This window comes from Myzus persicae, unplaced genomic scaffold, assembly GCF_001856785.1.
Source record: "Myzus persicae strain clone G006 unplaced genomic scaffold, MPER_G0061.0, whole genome shotgun sequence".
NCBI lineage: Eukaryota > Metazoa > Arthropoda > Insecta > Hemiptera > Aphididae > Myzus > Myzus persicae.
In genome coordinates this window covers 25,674-45,447 of record NW_019104014.1, presented here as the reverse complement: position 1 = coordinate 45,447, position 19,774 = coordinate 25,674, and the positions used below count along the sequence as shown (strand labels likewise).

At 30.5% G+C, this 19,774-nt stretch overlaps 1 protein-coding gene across 2 annotated transcripts in view; it reads left to right on the top strand.

The window, feature by feature from the left end:
• LOC111037594 overlaps nt 1-16,217 on the top strand; it is a 46,008-nt gene extending 29,791 nt beyond the window's left edge. Inside the window, exons 2-18 of one of the 2 annotated variants that reach the window (XM_022320249.1) lie at nt 6,238-6,388; nt 7,778-8,138; nt 8,246-8,301; nt 8,411-8,467; nt 8,629-9,984; nt 10,240-10,400; nt 10,499-10,698; nt 10,893-10,942; nt 11,464-12,132; nt 13,638-13,712; nt 13,800-13,886; nt 13,951-14,057; nt 14,128-14,483; nt 14,560-14,722; nt 14,782-14,926; nt 15,324-15,522; nt 15,863-16,217. In XM_022320249.1, coding sequence (XP_022175941.1) covers nt 6,238-6,388; nt 7,778-8,138; nt 8,246-8,301; nt 8,411-8,467; nt 8,629-9,984; nt 10,240-10,400; nt 10,499-10,698; nt 10,893-10,942; nt 11,464-12,132; nt 13,638-13,712; nt 13,800-13,886; nt 13,951-14,057; nt 14,128-14,483; nt 14,560-14,722; nt 14,782-14,926; nt 15,324-15,522; nt 15,863-16,018 — 4,349 coding nt within the window. In that variant the 3' untranslated portion in view covers nt 16,019-16,217. The remainder of the gene's footprint in view (nt 1-6,237; nt 6,389-7,777; nt 8,139-8,245; nt 8,302-8,410; nt 8,468-8,628; nt 9,985-10,239; nt 10,401-10,498; nt 10,699-10,892; nt 10,943-11,463; nt 12,133-13,637; nt 13,713-13,799; nt 13,887-13,950; nt 14,058-14,127; nt 14,484-14,559; nt 14,723-14,781; nt 14,927-15,323; nt 15,523-15,862) is intronic. The other variant, XM_022320251.1, reaches the window with a different exon arrangement.
• Nucleotides 16,218-19,774: the final 3,557 nt, after the last annotated feature.

The window sequence follows — 19,774 nt, the reverse complement described above, 5'->3', positions numbered from 1 at the left end:
CGTGACAGATTTTGACGTATGACATATTGACATCACACGATTGTATACATTACACTTATACGGCTATAATAGGTATAAATTCATAATAATATGTATCTAATGACGATGGCGTTACGTGCGTTTTGCAGGCAGCGCGGGCCGCGGGGTAATTTAGTAATATATTTATATTATATTATCGCGTATGGCGCGCGCGTCCGCGTCGTTTGCACATTAGACACACGCCTACAACGAGACAATAGAAGTGGCGGTATGGCGGTACAGTCACGACGATCCAAAGAGAGATAATGAAAAGAAAGCAAAAAGAGAAATAAAAATTAAATAATAATGAAAAAAAAAAACGTAACATTATACATATATATATATAAGATTATTATTATTATTATTATTATTATTATTATTATTATTATTATTATTACACTCGCCATCCGTAGAATACGCTGTGTATAGCGAGGTATTATATTCATTAAATCATGTACTTATATTATGTATGTGTACCTGTACGAAAAGCTAGTCTGATGAAAAGTAGATCGACCCACACGACACGGACAGACCGTTGCGCAATATTTATTATTACGAACTACGGTTTATAATATTATACACGTGTATGCATATTCAATATTAATATCATACGGGACAGAAGGAGTTACCTCTCCGTGCCACGACGCTCAGCACTCACAGTGATCGTGAATATAATATTTTATATGATATTCTATTTTTCTATTCGTTCACAGCCCATTTTTAAGACATTGTACCTACCCAAGTCTTGACGTGCCTAGGTGGTATTTAATTACAGCGAGAAAATAACCGGCCGAGGTCGGGACCTCAGTCCGCAGCAGATAATCTTCACGGATTCGAACCGAGCACATAATATATTCAATATTGTTCCATCTTCCAGCCGCAAGTCGCGGACTTGAAACCGCGCTAGCAGACTAACTTGTTCACGTTTGAACGTCCCACCGAACAATAATATTATCATCACGATATGCTTCTGTTTTGCATTCAATAATATAATTCGGTATTTTGGTAAGATAAATTGCTTCTGTAAGATTATTCAATAATCAAGCGATTTAATAACTCGAAATTAAAACCAAGAAAAATACAAGATCCTAAGATACCTAAAATCTATCTATTTGTTTTCATTAATTTTAGGCGACGAAATTAATAATAAATTATTATTTAATGCCCAAACGTAATTACATTTTTAGGGATTATATAAGGATTCTAAACTATTAGTTTAAATTACCAAGTTTATAGTAATTTCCTGATGCTAATCTTTATAGAACCAGATTTCTAATACGAGTAAATTACAATTTATAACACACCTCGAGTAATTTACAACTAATTTGGTACAACCAAAATAAAAAATATAATATTTTTTAATCTTAACGCACTCACTGTTAGATAACATAAAAACATTTTAAAAAGAGCATAATATACCTATTTGTCCAATGTGCTATACACTTAGCCTAAGGCCACAAAATGCCTAAATCAGGCCCTGCTTGTGTGATGATAATTGTCGAGTAGTTACTTGCTAGTTGCAAGTTGCAAATAATAATGGCCATCTTAAAATGCATTATTTGATTTGTTTTTGAAGTATCTATTTGAATAGTAGTTACTATATAGGTGTGTATAGTTGAGGCGCGATCTGCCGACACCCAATTAGCTGACTACTATTTTCGCCGACGCGCAAACCGGTCTCCGGTAATGATGGAAAAAGTTCTAATTCGCCGACAAGTCATAATTTCATATAATACAAATATAATTTTTAGGTGGAAATCTAGATTGTGGTTTAAAATAAAGTGAAATATGTTGAATCACTAAAGTAGCGAAAGAGCACAAACCAAAAGAGGGATGACAATTTTAAAATTCAATCACTCATAACAAAATGTACCTGTATCGCTATATACTAATTTTTTTTTTTTAAATTACATTAAAATAAACTTCTAAGAAACTGTGTATTACATTTTTTAATCTTAAATATGAATTTTTAACTAAAAAATGATTTGCAATTTTTCGAGTTTTTGGCGAATAAAATTATTGTAGATTTACCTTTAGCTTTTTTAATTCCAGTGTTAACAACTTACCTTTTTACTTTTGTCATAGGATTTTTACACACGTCAATTTTAGATAAATAAATAAATATAGGTACTAATCATTAGTATTTGTGTGTGTATGATGTACCTAGTACCTAGATATTATCTCAACGCATAATTAAAAATTAATTTTTAATGCATGCATCAATTTTTATTTTTGCATAACCGACGTAGTGTACTTATTGCTATTTATTTATTTTGATGAAGTCGATATGGTTTGAGTTATTCACTGTTTTGTATTTTAATGTGAAAAAAAGTGCAATGTATCGTCTGCGATGTGCAACTCCCTATATTACGCGGCACTTAAACACAATTTCACAACCCAGTGGACGCTAGCCAACTCAAATAAATATAATTCAGTGAAAGTAAAAATTTATAGCATGTTATTACTCATTATATGACCATCGCCCAAAGAATCTATCGGGTTTCGGGGACCGTATATACGTATAGTATATTTATATTGTACACATACATCCTACTTTAGTTTTAGGGACGACCGACGGAGGATTTATCCTTGAAAAATAATATCGATAGTAACGATCTATGTTCTGAAGATCCGTTGTTTTCGTTGGAAAATAATAATGAAAAACAATATAATATACAATAATAGCTAGTCTTTTACGTAATATAACATTTAAATGCAAATTCTAGGCAAACCTTGATCGTTTTTGTACATTTTTTTCGAACTCTGTTGATTTCTTTTAATGATAACTGACATTTTAACCAACGATCAGCTGTGACGATAAAGCCAAACTAGGATAGGATAGCTGGACAATATATTGCGCACTATTTACAATATTATTTTATAGTAAACTATTATTTTCTTTTTAGATACGACTATAGTACCTACTTGCATAATGCTGGTAACATACTATTAATTCTCGATATTGTTAACACATGTAAGTACTTCTTGATTAATAATTAACGTAGGAAAGAACGAAACTTACTTTATATGAGTGTATTGTATAGTTAATAAATGTATGTACTTATACATAATACAAATGGTAAAAATAATTATTAGGGAATAAAATACATTTCTTATGGTACAAATAAAATAAATAAGTTAGTAATAGTTTTTTTGTACCATGTACCAACATCATATAAACATAAATAGTAATTACCAAGTTATCATATTGTACGATAAATGTCGAATTTTATTATAGAAAAAGTAAAAGTTGAGGGCCGATGAGGCGCGGCTGATCATGAAAGTGACGCGTTGCGTCATTATTAAGTCACGCCAAACTTTTCTGGTACTCACGGATGGGTGACCACCCGGGTACCTTAAGAACGTGCCAAGCCGTCCATTCCCCCCGACACAATATTTATATTATATTATAATATATATTTTGCTTGTAGTAGTCGTGAAGCCAGTTAACAGTTCTTTTAAAATAAAGAAAAGGTTCTATTAGATAATATAGAAACTAAGAAATTATTAGAATACATTTTTACAAAATCGATTTTATCAAAGAATATTTAATTTAGTTGTAAAGATATTTCTTTACCACGATATGAAATAAAATACAACAAATTGAATGTAAATATTTGAGAAAACTACATTTTTAATATGTTTATAAGAACATTTTTTTAATCGATTGAATCTTTAATTTATACTCTTGTGAGTTTTTCAAATAATGATTTGTCCCAATTACTCCATGAGTTATGGACATTTCTTGTTTTTCTGGTTCTACTGCAATAATGACTAAACATAAGTATAATTTAGACAATAATTGAAATTATAGTTTAATTCTACAAGGTCGAAAAATATATGTGTACCCGAGTCTCGTATTCACGTCGTCTATTAGCAGGTATCAACTAAAAATAGTAAAGTTTAATAATATCATATTATTAGGTACGTATAAAATGAAATTCGTTTTTATTCAATCCATTATTAACTTTATGAAATATTGTGATATTCTATGATTATTTTTGTTCAGATATACAAAGTCATAGGGCATAATAAAATAATAGGGACATTTTATTTAAGTACTGTTTTGACCTTCATAACTAATTAAAATATATATATTTTTAAATTAGATCTTATAAAACTGTAACGCATTACTACACATTTCACATTCACATGATAGATAATCGAATTCGTTTTATAACAGAACAGTGGAGAAATATTGACCTGGGTTTCGTGAGCCCTATAAAAAATCACAACCTTTTCCGCCATTTAAAGAATTTATCGAGGACAAACTATCTCCGACATTATCATTTATCGTTACGATTTTTCGTTGTCTTTCTCGTTATTATTGCTGTTCACCTGGGTTAATGAACAATTAGCTACTACTGTATTGAAACGAGTGGGAAAAAAAATAATAACAATGACCATAAATTACCGTCCCCAAATTCATACACTTTTAAAAAAAAAACGATCAAATTATGAATAATAAAGTAACAAACGCTAATATAATATTGTTATTAGTTAGTGTTTTTCTCAGTTATATTAATAATGATCGCGGTTTGCGTGAATATCAGAGTATCGCGCGCGAGTGTGACGTAAGATAATCCAGGCCGACCACACCCGCTTGTGTATAATATTATATTATATATACATACCTATGTCTATACTCTATAGCGACCTCGCCTTCGAGTTTTGACATTAGTTCTCTGGACCAGTTTTTTTTCGTACTGGCGGCGTATGGTACTTTTATCACATATTATAGTATATACATAAATACATTATATTTATACATAATATTATATACATATTTTTTACGGCACACGTCGTACAACACACACACACACACACACACACACACACACACACACACACACACACAAACACATACACACACGCGCAAGAGTGCGTTTAGATATAAATATGTATATACCTACACTGTTCCTACACGTCGGCTACACACAACAATGATAACGCGCGATGTATGTAAACGTTATATTATTATTATTATGTTCTACGCTGTCTACTCCCACAGGCGACACAACACGCGTATAATATGCTAAACACTGTGTGCCTATATAGTCGACTGCACCAGAGGACAATAAATTGCTATTTTCGACTAGGTATATATAGGTAGTACCTAGTTTTGTAACTGATTTAATCGCGTTCCACTGCAGGCTGCTGGAGCACTATATAAACGTCAACCACAGTTATTTTATTATCATAATAATGTATAACGGACTATAGTGACTGTTTTCCACAACGTTCGGCCTATCGTCTATGAAAAACTATTATACACACAACCTCACACACACACGATGGATGCCTACTTTGCCTTTTACAAATAAAAAAACCTAGATCCCATACAGGTCGTAAACATCGTCGAAGTGTCTCATGAGTCACGAATTTCATTCGTATCGCTAGTTTATGATTACATTTAGTATTTACACACAATTTTGAATTTTTCACAATCAATATTATCAAATATTCAATGTATTATCTCAAATATAGTGTTGTGAGTTTTAATATTTTATAATTTTTGGAGGAAATGTTGATTATTTATTGTAGATCGACGGTAAATTTGATTTTTTAGATGTATAATGTATTTTTTTAATAATTTAACCGTATAAATATCTATTTATATTTTATACATTGTCTATAGTCTTATGAAAAGTAAGAAATTCATATGAGAGAATTTTAATACCTATGTTTTGGGTACTAATTTAAAAAAGGTTATTTCTGTTCTTAATAATAAACTTATACTACATTTCGTAAGGTTATCATAAGATAAATTAATGAAACAACGTTATTTTTAAGTGGTTGCTACACTAAAAAACAAGTTACACGAGATCACAGATCCGTAGTAGCAAATATCATAATAAATTGCTTTAAATCATCAACCATCGACTCAAACCGGAATAATATTATTAAAGCTATTGTTTTGGATCATTTAAAAATAAATAAAATTATAAGGGTGTTGAGAAATAATAATTAAACAAGAGTATTAAAATATCATACTGCACGTGTGTTGCTTGAACTTATACTGATAAATGATAATATTATTATTTATTGGTTGTAGTTTTTTTAATATTTTTTAGTCGCTTGATACTCAATAATTAAAGATATGATTTTCACAATAAAATTACATTTAAAACAATATTTTATCTCTATGATTATAACCATAATATAAATTATGTTATGCAGAAAAAAAAATTATGTTGCTTAATCAACTTGTTTTTATAGGATTATGTCAAGAACAAAAGCAACAAGGTGAAGGATTCAAATGCCCAGAAGAATTCGGATACTATCCACATCCGAATGATTGTTCCCAGTATTATGTTTGCGTATTCGGAGGTGCTCTTTTAGAGTCATGTACTGGAGGTTTGATGTACAGGTAAGATTTAATTATAATACAACAATTCAGCAGTAGGCACTTATATTTGTATTTAATATTATGCTATTTACACTCCCAGGTTCCAGAATCCCAAAAATTATAGTTGCTATTTCGCAACACTTTTATTGTATCAGATACGAATGTATAAATGTGATATACCACTTTCACACATCACACATCAGGCATATTATATTATGTGACGCAATGTTTTTATTTTTAGTTTTAAATACCATTTGTTCATTAACCAAACTCGATATTATTTAAAAAATCATATCAGATTGCGTGTGTGTGTGAAGTTCTTTTCAATTAACGACACCTGGCCTCGGTTATAGGGGTACTATATAGGACACACGACACACGACACACGACAACGGTTGCGCGTATTTTACATGAATGTTATGACGTGATTATGTTGCTGCTCTCGTTTATGATCGGATTATAGATTTCAATTAAAAATAAATAAAATTTAACGACCCATAATAATTCAAAAGTTATTAGACTTCTGTAATATTTCATTATACATAGGATATTGCATTAAAAATTACATAATAATATTATTTCTTTTGATTGTATTATTTCTATCACTTCATACTGCTTCTTTTGAAAAATCACGTCATCCGTGACATATGTATATGTCTACATAGTATTATATTATATTTGTTTCCTTTCATTTATTTTCATACATTATACAATTATATTCTATATAACATGTAATGTAATACTATAATATAGTCATTTAGCCATTTGGGTACAACCATAATATAGAGTTAAACGTTTTTGGAAACTAGAAACATATTTGAAAATTGTTTTGTACAAAATGTTGATATTTCGGTCGATGAATATTAAAATTATTTCGAAAAATTCCATTAGATTTCATTTTCGGTGTTCCTATGCCTATAATTATTTTAAAACATTTTGTGTATTCTATAATCTATAGCAGCGGTTCTCAATTTGTGGTGCTCTAAGAAATTTAAGAATTTTCGTACATATTTCATTTTTTTTTTGCACATTAAATGCTTATTACTATCATAATAATAATAGGTACCAACCTAATAAAATAAAATTTAGTACGTGTTTTTAACGTATACATTTTTAATACCTAAGCAAAATAAAGGGTTCTTTGGTCATGTGATGCGTGGCAATGTTCAAACTGTGTAGTTAGTACGTAGTTATAAAAATGTTGAGAATCGCATGTCCATAGTAATATGTTTTATAACACCAACATAATATCCCCAACTGTTAATAAAGTAAAATAATGAAGTAATGAATTACCGGGTAAAATATTGAAAAAGTCATATTATCTTGTCTTTTATAATCATATTCTTAAAACTAATTCAAAACACCTTTAACAATAGTAATCAAATATACAAATCTTGTATTTTATTATAGTCACGAGCTGCAAACATGCGATTGGCCTCGAAATGTAGGATGTGGAGCTGAGGTTACAGCTACCCAATCTGATAACCAAGAAAACGCACTAGCTTTGGCTCGATCGTCTGATCGTCAAAGGCATCCGTCAGCGCAACCTCAGAGAGCGACTCCATCTATATTTAACCAACGCCATCAAGTTCAAGACCAACAAGTCAATGAACAACTTGTGAAACAACAACAATTATATGAAGAAGAAGACTTCAGAGCAATTGAAGATGACAGTGATAGACAACAAAGAGTATATAGAGGTCAACCTTCCACATTGGGTCAAGTAGCTAGAGACAGAGATGGAATTTCTAAACATAGAAATATTATACCGGTAACAAATTAAAATAAATCACTGCTTATTAATCGTTAAAGTTCTAATGACATTTCACAGATTTATAGATTTTAGTTAATGACTACACGTGTATTTTTATATTTTAGCAATTTGCAGGTGTAGAAAAAAACAAACAATTTCAAATCCCAAATCAAAATTACAGGTTAGTGATTATTATATAATTATATATATACTTACAACTAATGAACACTTACAGAACTTTTAATACTAAACATTTTGTTTGTACATAATATATACGCATGTTGCAACAGAAACGATACGAGCAAAAACAATGGTAGACAACGTCTTAAACGACAGACCCGACAGAGGTAACGACTATCACACTTTGTAGAACCAACTTAAGCACTGTTAATACCAATTACCATCAATATTACATAAAATAATATTGAATATTGATAGTAATGGTGAAAGGAACAACTTGATACTGTGTAATTTGTATGATGACACCGTTGTTTTTATTAAACATTAGCTACAGCGGAATGACAAGACCAAGACCAACTGAGATGACGATGTCAACAACAAATTATGCTTTGCGCAAATTACCAAAAGACTACCGGATCGTTCCTAGACCTTCGTCATATGTACCTATAACTAACACAGACAACTCGAGACAACGTAAGCGATGCCTGTACGAATCAAAAATATACCCGGGACTTATGATCCCATGTCCTACTTCACGATATCGAGTGCCCCCTTATCGCCAACATTATCAAGAAAATGACGACGTTTATGACCAGGTAGACGACGAAAACCCAGGGACAAATGAAGAAATTGAAGATAAAGGGGATTATCCAGAGAATCATGATAATCGAGAGAATCAGAACCAAGATGAATATGAAGAAGAAAACCCACAACCACTAAATGCTGATGAACAATTTGAACAGTTAGTAACTAGAGTGAGATGTAAAGGTAAAAAATGTACTCAGAATAATAATATTAAATACAAAAATGAAGAAAATGAAAGTCAAGAAAATGAATACGAAAATGTAAATGAAAATGAAAATGAAAATGAAAATGAAAATGAAAATGAAAATGAAAATGATAATGAAAATATAAATGAAAATGTTAATGAAGAAGAAGAAAGCCAAGAAGAATCTCCTGATTCTAAAGAAGAAGAGCAAAAGCCTTTACCTAAACCAAAACCTAAGCCAAAACCTATTCCCAAACCTAAAGGAATTAATCCCAACCTTCATCATCCTTTAGCAGTAGTTCATAATTACCAACCGGCAAATTTCACAAAGATAAAAAATAAAAATAACAATGGGGAAACAGACGTAGACAAGAATAAAGGCAATGCCGATGAAGAAGAAGATGATGAAGAAAATAGTCAAGAAAGTAGACTTGAAGATGTAGAAGAATATAGTGAAGGAGATGACTTACAAGATGATGAGTATTACTATGACGACGAAGAAGAATATGATCAAACGCCAAAGAAACCCAAAATACCTCAAAAATTAACTAATATAGATGATATGAAATTCAAAGGAGAAGGAGATGAACCTTCAGAAAGTATATCTAAAAATACTGTACTAAAAAACGTTTCAAAAACTAACGATTTACATAAGCCACATAATTTGGAATCTACTCAAATACCACATAGACCAAAGCCTTATGATTCAGCTGCAGAAGCTTACACTCGGGTAAAGGACAAAAATAAACCCCAAGACCAACAAGTTATGCAAATGGCTATTCATGAAACTACAGTTGATTTAAATTTAGTTGACAAACAAAATAATAAATACAAATTGCCAACTAAGACTGACACAACAACTGTATCGGCTAAATATAAGCCAAGACCAACTATCCGACCAAACATTCTAAAAAGGTGAGACTTTTACTATGACTTAACATGAACACATTTTAGGCGTTCTTTAATAAAATATATCACGTAAGTAGACAAATTTAAAGGTAAAATATTTTTTGATGATTTTTAATAATAAAGGACGCCTAATTCAACGTATACCTTTACTAAAACTTCTATCTTTACAAATTATCGTAGTATAATTATTACAATTTAAACCTGTGACACTTACAATAGAAGGCGTGTCATATTAAAAACTAATTTCAATATGAATTGTAGACCCCAACAGATTTCTGTTCCGTCCTATGCGGTTGAACAGACTGTTCAACCAATGACCACTGCTAAAACCATCATTTCCACTAGCAACCGTAATGGAACACAATATGATCCTGCTTTCTATAGTAATTATGATGATGATTCTGAAATCTACAAAGATGTTGGTGAGTTAGTTAATGTTTCTCATAAATTATATTATATTTTATTAATTGATTTTTGAGGTTCAGTTATTATCATCACTATTTAAAAAAATTATTTATAGATTATGGTCAGTTTACCCTGTCGTCAGTAAACAACAATAATAATAGATTAAAACCTCAGCATCAACCACAGCTTCAGTCTCAGCTACAACTTCAGCTTCAGTCTCAACCTCAACAAGATACATTTAGAATTGCGGCACCTTTGCAACAACCTACACAAAGATACCAAGCAAATACATATGTACCAGAGTATAACCTTAAGGCAAGTATTAATTTATGTATAACTATTAAGTACTATTATATAATGTCATGGTACATTATTAAAAAGATTAATAACCACAAGTAAATTAACATTATACACTTATATCTACTACTTAAAATAAACTTAATCTTACTCCAATATTTCAAAATAATTATTCTTAATGTTTATGTGACGACTGATTGAATTGTTTACAGATCACTGAAGAAGAAGCTCAACGAGAGCAACAGACCAAAGCAACCTACAGGTGAGAAACCATTTTTTTTCATTTTAATTTCGCTTATGGTTAGGTAATTATATTTTTGGTTAGATAAGTGGCTAAACAAATTATTATTATTTTAAGATATATAAAACCACAGAACTGCAACGACATGTAAATAAGGCCGTGTGGATTTATTATTATTAAAATAATTTATACAATGCATAAATTAGTGGGCGTATGATGTCTTTGTACTATATAGTGTTTATGTAAATTAAATGTAAAAATAATGTTAATGTAATGACTAAAAAAAAATTGTACATATGATAATGCGGTTTTAAATTGGAATGGATTTTATATTTTTTTAAACAAGTCTAAACTTCAATGATATTGACCTAATGATCTTTGAATGCAGATTCATCATAACTATTAAAAACTATCTCATAACAAAATTATTTTCTTTTTCACTGCCTTATTTACATAACATACAATGACTAAACTTACCAACTTTACTTCTAATTTTATTTGTACATACCTACTCTTAATATTGTACATATAATTTTAATCAGGTCAACAGTCGTCGGTGTAAGTCCTTTCGTACCGGACCGCTCAAAGTTTAAGTTCCCCGTGCAGACTTCTACCCCCTCAAGGTTTACATTTCCCATATCAACATCCACGCCATCTACATTACCTCCAACTACTCTTTCAACAATGCTCTCCTACCCATCAACCCCTTCATTGTTTTTACGACCCCCGTCGCCTCAAGGCAGCTATTTCTGGACAACCACTTCCACTACCCAGAAATCTAAACCTACCCCTCCAGACTTTAGAATAATCGTAGATCCTTACAACACCACACAATATGATGTAACCACACATCGTGGTACTGTTAAGACTACACCGTTCAAAGTCAGAACCACCCAAGCTCCAACTACTACTTCCACCACACCAAGTACAACTACAACAACATCGACAACTACTACTCGATCGGTGGATTTCGATCAAGAGTACGATGTTGTAGTTGAAAATGAGGGAACAGGCTATATCGATGATAATTCAGTAGAGAAAACTAGTACAACGTCCTCAACCACTAAAGCCCCACTAAGGTCGTCAGAATTAAAAAATACTAATGATTATTCAAGAGTCAAGAGCGGTCCGAGTATTCAGCCAGTCACGGTGCCAGCACCCACAAGCAAAACAGTAACAGAATGCCGAGAGTGCAACGAAAAACCATCAAGGTATGGAGGATTATTGAGGGTCAATACATATCAGATATTATCAGAAATAATTCATAAATTCAAATATTTAGCTTTGCTAGCTACTATAAAAATGTTAAAAATATGTTTTTATACCCTCGAACAACTATCAATGCATAATGATGTGTATAAAATATATATAACGTTATTAGGTACGATTAAAAAATATTATTGGTGTAACGTAAATTTGAGTAAAAGCAATGATTTATTTTATAGTTTTATTGTCAACTGTTCTTTTATCCGTGACAGTTGTGTTTTTAATTTATGAATTTTATGTCACTTAACCACTTAACTAGCATATCTTGAAAACATGACATGTATTCAGCTATAATAATTTAAATAAATGAGGTGATTCGTTGTTTTCTTGTATAGGCGTATAGCGTAGGTATTAACTAACAAATTATTCTTTTCTCGATATCAATTAAAAAGTAAAAGAAAATATCAAAAATTCCTTATTACGTATCTACACGTATTCTATTGTATAAATAAAACATACTTTAATTCTTAAATTTAAAATAAATTACAACATACCTACAATTTAAACATTGAATAATATTGAAATGATAAAATGAATAAAAATTAAACTGGGTTTTAACAGTGATAATACCTTTCTCAATAACTCTAATTATACATGTACACATTTTGCACACTGCAAAAAACCTGGGTAAGGTATTATAATATAAATTGTATCATTCCAACAAAAATTTTGTATGGCTATACTACACTATTTTTACTTGTCGAACCCGCTATCGGATAACTGGTTAAATAATCAAGTTTTTTTTAAATATCTAGTTAAAAAGCTGATAATCAGCTGATAATAAAGTCTGATTATCTTTTTTGTTTTTATATTTTTTTTCAAATTTTTGTTTAATACCTAGTGAATTTTGAAGTAGTTTCCTATAGTTTTACCCACGATTACCCACTATCTAAATCGTAGATTAAATTAACTTAGGTAATTAATATTTATAATATATTGTATACTATAGTTATGTGTCATATTAATTATAGTTTTAGTTTTGGCAATATTTGTACTGGCACCAATTTTAAAATTACTCATCAAATTATTATTTTAATGTGAATAACTAAATTTGAAATCAAGTTGATAAATTTACTGATATTCAATGACTCGTATTGACTTTAAATAATAAATGTATAAAATGTCAAAACTTTCATGCTGCAAATTGCAAAAGCAAGTTTTGAATGGTGGAGGGAATTATAAGCTTTTCGTTTTTTTCTGAATTTCCTATTCATTATGGTTTTTTGTTGCACTCCATGTTTTTGTAATAATCAAATAACTCTGCACTCTATAAATGCTTTTTGATAAAAATGTTTTTAAAAAATGTTTGCATTCGTGAGCTTTGACGCATTTAACTGTATATATCAGTCACTACTAAAATTACGAACATAGTGCCTCATATATGGCCACTAATTGTAATTTAATTAAAAAGCGTTTGATAGTTTTAAATACATGTTTTTGTATTTAATAGAGGCAGAGTGCGTGGAGGTGCAACATATACGACAGCAAGCAGTAATGATATCGATAGAGGAACTCCTGCAGTTGGGTAAGTTAAATTTTACTGTAATTTATCTTTACTATTAAATTATACACTTTGTACACAATCATCATTTAACGAATATAATCATAACAGGAGAACAAGACCGACATTAAAGCCATCTACATCCATTGTCAGTAAGGCTTCGGAATTTGTAGATGTTTACAAATACGCACCATCTCGGTAATATATTTGATACAAATGAACGATCAAAATTTAATATTTACATTCTAAAATTGAATTACAGGCCTGATCCAATCTATCCAACTCCGCAACCCGATAAAACTGCTGCGAAATGTCGAAAGGACGTTTGCCAATTACCAGACTGTAGTTGTGGAGGCAAAGAAATACCCGGTAAGTTTCACACCTGGAAATGATTGCCTGTATAAAAATTACACTATTCATGGTATAAAATATTTAATAGGCGATATTGCACCAGAAGAAACTCCGCAGATTGTCTTATTAACTTTTGATGATTCAGTTAACGATCTAAACAAAGGACTTTACACCGATTTATTTGAAAAAGGCAGAGTAAATCCCAATGGCTGTCCGATAAGTGCTACTTTTTACGTATCGCATGAGTGGACAGATTACAGCCAAGTACAAAATCTATATGCTGGTGGTCACGAGATCGCCTCGCATTCAGTTTCTCATAGTTTTGGTGAACAATTTTCGCAAAAGAAATGGACAAAAGAAATTGTTGGGCAAAGAGAAATACTGTCCGCTTACGGTGGAGTCAGACAAGAAGACATTCGAGGAATGAGAGCACCATTTTTAGCTGTATGTTGAAACAAAATTATTATTATACGTTTAAGTTACATAAGTGGACGTTTGTCATGTTGAAATTTAATTATAGGTGGGAGGCAATAAAATGTTCAAAATGTTGTATGACAGTAACTTTACTTATGATTCTTCAATGCCAATTTACGAAAACAAACCTCCTAGCTGGCCATATACACTTGATTATAAATTGTTCCATGACTGTATGATACCACCATGTCCAACCAGATCGTACCCAGGTAAAATACAATTATAGAGTACAAATTACAATTAAATAACAAACAACTTCATGATATAGGAGTATGGGAAGTCCCTATGGTTATGTGGCAAGATTTGAACGGAGGCAGATGTTCAATGGGAGACGCTTGTAGTAATCCATCAGATGCAGATGGAGTACAAAAAATGTTAATGAAGAACTTTGACAGACATTTCACTAGTAACAGGTAAAGTTATCTTAAAAACTGGATTATAATGGACGTTACAACGTTTCACTAAAATCTGAAAACCAATTTGAAAAAATTCCGTTTATACCACTAAGTCCGCATTCTTATAATAGCGAAGGAAAAAAGTTAGAAATCCAAATATTTCGCTTCGAAATGGGAATGATTGAGCGAAGAAGGGGTTTAGTCATGCAAATACATACTAACTACGTGCTAAATAATTACATTAAAAAAATATAATTTTTTTGTTTTTGTATTGTTGGGGGACATGCACTTAATTTTGAACCAAAAGGGGAACACCTGTTTTATTTAAAATATTATTCTTTCGTATGGAGAGTTTTTGGCCAACGTAAGATTATAATTTAAATATACATGATACATTATTAATTTCGTGTTATAGGGCTCCATTTGGACTGTTTTATCATGCGGCTTGGTTTACTCAACCTCATCACAAAGAGGGTTTCATCAAATTTTTAGACAATATCGTGAGCATGCCTGAAGTTTGGATCGTCACCAATTGGCAAGCCATCCAATGGGTGAGAGATCCCACATCAATCTCAAGATTACAGTCATTCACACCGTTCCACTGTGACTTATCGGTAAGTGTGAAATACTTTATTTTTTATTTTATATATCCTAAACTAAATTAATAAAACTTGATTATATTCTACATTCGTCGTGTACTTATTCTACATTCAACGTGTATTATTCGATGAATGGGGAAAAAACTATTAACGAACTATTCGGTGTATCTGTAGTCTATGATTTATAATATAAGTGTTATCTTCTTGCTACTACTTAATACTTATACATGACTTAGAGCACTATAGACTTACTTATGTGTTAAATTAACTTGTAATACATTATAATGTCTACTACAAATTAAAAAATTATCTATAGATTTTATTCTTAAAACTTTTTATTTTTATTATCTTAAAGGAGAGGCCAAAGAAGTGCAACAATCCAAAAGTGTGCAACCTGTGGCACAAGTCAGGCGTCAGGTATATGCGCACATGTCAGCCATGTCCAGACATATATCCATGGACGGGAAAGTCTGGAATCAGGAGTAGTCGGATTGACGACGGTAGCGAATAAACCATCATCATCAATAGGCCAAAACGATTTAGAATTATTATTATTATTATTATTATTATTATTATTTTAATTATTATTATTTTTATTACTTTTGTCAATATAAATTATGAAAAACTATAAACATGTGACCACTTTTTCACATCGCATTTTGGCACGACGTTGAAAAACTGATTACATGTACAACATACAACATAGTCGCTCAATACAACAGTATCAACTGCTTTAAAAAATATAATTTATTACACTTCCAATTTTTTTTTCTTACAAATTTGGTTCGAAGTATAATATAATAGTCTTTATAGAAATTATAATTCTCAATCAACAAACAATTAAACAAATATTGTATGTAACCTATTATAGGTATTTGTATTATTGTTTTTACTTATAACTTATAAGTATAAGTTTTATACAATAAGTATAAATTTAAATATATATTATATATATTATGTATATGTATATATTATAATAAAATTAATTTTGTATAGTTATATTTTGTAATTATGTGTAGAACTCCTAAGTCAAAAATTATGTCTATAAAATAAAATATGTGCGGGAAGTATTAAATAATATTATGAACGTATCATTATAATATGATATTTTAACGATTATCTACTCAATAGATAATAATATATTTATATGGTTTTTATAGGAATATCATATTATAATGTAATATTAACTTAGAAAAACCAAAAAGCGAGAAAGTGGATGTCACTGTGCTGTACATTAGGTGTCTAAGAGATCGCTGTAATGGATGGTATTAAATTTGAATTCAATGATATCAAATCATTGTATACGAAAAACGATTCTCAGCGGAGACAGTATGTCAGTTTAGGATATTTTGTATTGTTATTACTTATTATTAATATGGTAGCCGGTAAGTTGAATAAATATTATTCTTAAATTATCAGTGATGTTGGAAAAATATCAAATATACCAATGTAAAATTAGACTGTTTTGGAACCGAATTACAATAAAATGATAAAAATGATAATCATTATTATTTGTGTTAATATGTCATTTTGTCCAAATTTGAACTTAAAATGTCTGTAAAAAAAAACTGTATTCATATTTTTTTTAGATTTCTTGGTTATGAAAAAAACTCCTAAAGCGGAACCTTGTTTTAAATTTTCAATCTTTAGCTATAAAAATTGAAAAAATTGTACATTCTTAACCACAACATCATGTTAAATTCAAAATTTGAACTTAAAATGCTTATTAAAAAAAATCGTGAGGCATGTATCTACGCCCTACGGTCATTTTTGTTAGAGTTGCATTAAAAACCAAAATCAATTTTTTCGAATAATGGTTTTGCTTAAAAATTCCCGTTTTTTCTTAATTTTTTGTTTCTTTTTCCTGTTGTTTTTGAAAACTATTGGGAATTTTAAATTATTGACCTCTTGAATGCACAAACTAGATTCACTTTCCTACTAGAAAAGTTGCCGTTGAAGAAAATCGAAGCACTTTTACTGCAAGAAACCGTGATGACAGACACAAAAAAACACCATATCATTGTAAAGTCCAATACATTCATCGCTCCACCCAGAATCTTTTTTTTTTTCTTTATTTGAATTACACAATCTATACAATTTAGCACAATAAGCGTAAATGATAATACGAATAAATTGACATGAAGATTTGAGTTGGAGAAGCCGCCCACTAACTGACGACACTCCTTAGGGCATTATGCTAAATACATATATATATACAAGTGTAGGGGATTAATTAAAAAGAAGGTCGCTGCACCATTTTCTTTTCAGCCTTTTGGGGGGGTTTCCTGGGATAGGTAAAGCCAAATCTTTTGCTAGGTTGTTTGGAAGGGTTTTTTAGAGAGTTGTGGTAACGAGTATAGGAATTTGTAGCAGTTTGTGCTATTGTTTTCATTTTTAGGTCGGAGTGTAAAGTTTGATTTGTCACATAGAATGGAGCGTTAGTGATTAGGCGGAAAATTTTATTTTGGGATATTTGGATTTTCTTCAAGTTTGATTTTTTGGCGGATCCCCAAATCTGAATACCGTAAGTCCAGATTGGCTTTAGAAGGAGTTTATAGAGGTTAAGTTTTGTGTGAAGTGCTAGTTTAGACTTTGAGTGCAAGATTTGTCTAAGTAAGCATAGGCGGGTGTTTATTTTGAGTTTTGTACAGCGGATATGGTGTGAACAGTTCAATTTTTTATCGAAATTTACACCGAGGTATTTTGTTGTATTAGAGGTTGGTATTGTAATATTATTTAATGTTATCGGTGCCTCCCAGAATCTAAAATAAATAGGTGTTTGTGTATACTTAGAAAAAATCGTACTTATCAATTTGAATAGATATATTTAATCTAAAAGAAAGTACATGTTAGTTGTGCAGTGGAACGGAGTACTTCAACTAATTTTTCAAGTTTTAGAGTACTTGAAGTACCCCTTGTACTATTATTTTTAAGGGGAACTCACTGGACATTATTCTGAATTTTTATCAAAATGCGAGAGATACCATCATGATCTCCGGTTATGACAAACCGGAGATCCATAAGTTAGTTAATATTAACTAATTATTACTAAACTATTCATTTATTTACTTTTACTATCACTTTTAGTTTAATATTATTTATAAATTATAACTACAATACAATATGTACAGTAGGTAGTTACTAATTACTTATTATATTTATTTTTATTTTATTTTTAAATTGATTATTTATAAATATTGTTGATATGATTTAATTAGGGGTATTAGGGAGTAAGAGGGCATAGTTCCCACAACTCAGTGACGTTTAAGAAGTGATGGGAACGTTTTTTTTTTAAAGTAAACAGATTTTACCCCCCCCCCTCTATTTTATTTTTCCAACTTTCCAAGTCGAGCAGTGTATGTCATCAGTATATACTCTGGTTTGCGACGAATATTACAATAATTAAGCTTACAACAACGGATGGGCAGTACTTCGTCGTATGACGTTTATTAGTGTTGAAACATATACTCGGATTTTTTAAATATTCGGATAGGTAATCGGTATATGATATCCGGATAATCTAAATAACAAAATTCGAATATTCACGATCAACAGTAATATTATGATATCCGAATATCCGTAATATTCGAATATATAAGTACGGTCAGTAATAGTTGTTATGATGGCAGATCAATTATATTTTACAAAAAAAATGACCAAAAAACCAAAGTTTTTCGAAAATGACTGGGAAAAATGCAGAGATTTATATTACTTTTGAAACCATTAGAATTAGCTACATCTGTTTTTTGTGCTGATAAAAAAGTGATCATATTTATTGTAATGCCTATAATAAGAAGCTTGTTGTCAAATAAATTTAAAATAAATACTAGTGACAATGAATTAACTGTAAAATTTAAATAAATTGTCTGAACATTTTGTAATCATAACGATGATACTTTAATCGGGAAACCAAACGTAGGTGTATTTGCGTGTTTAGCTGTTTTCTAAAATTATTGTCAAAACAATTAGACTTAATCAGTCTTCGGGACACTTACCACTAAAAACAAGACTCCTGACTCCTGAGTTTAGTGAGACATAATATACATTCACCGTGTATTATTGTGGATTTATATCTATTATGGCGGGGCCCAATGGCCCCAATGGTTACATTACATTATTACAATGGTAATAGTAACATTTACATACATTCAGTCATAAAGACTTATCACTTAAAGTTTTAATTTTTAAATAACTAATCAATATCAAATAAGAAAATAGACAAGAGAGTAAATATTTGTTAAGTTATGAAGAAGAGAAAGATGGTTCT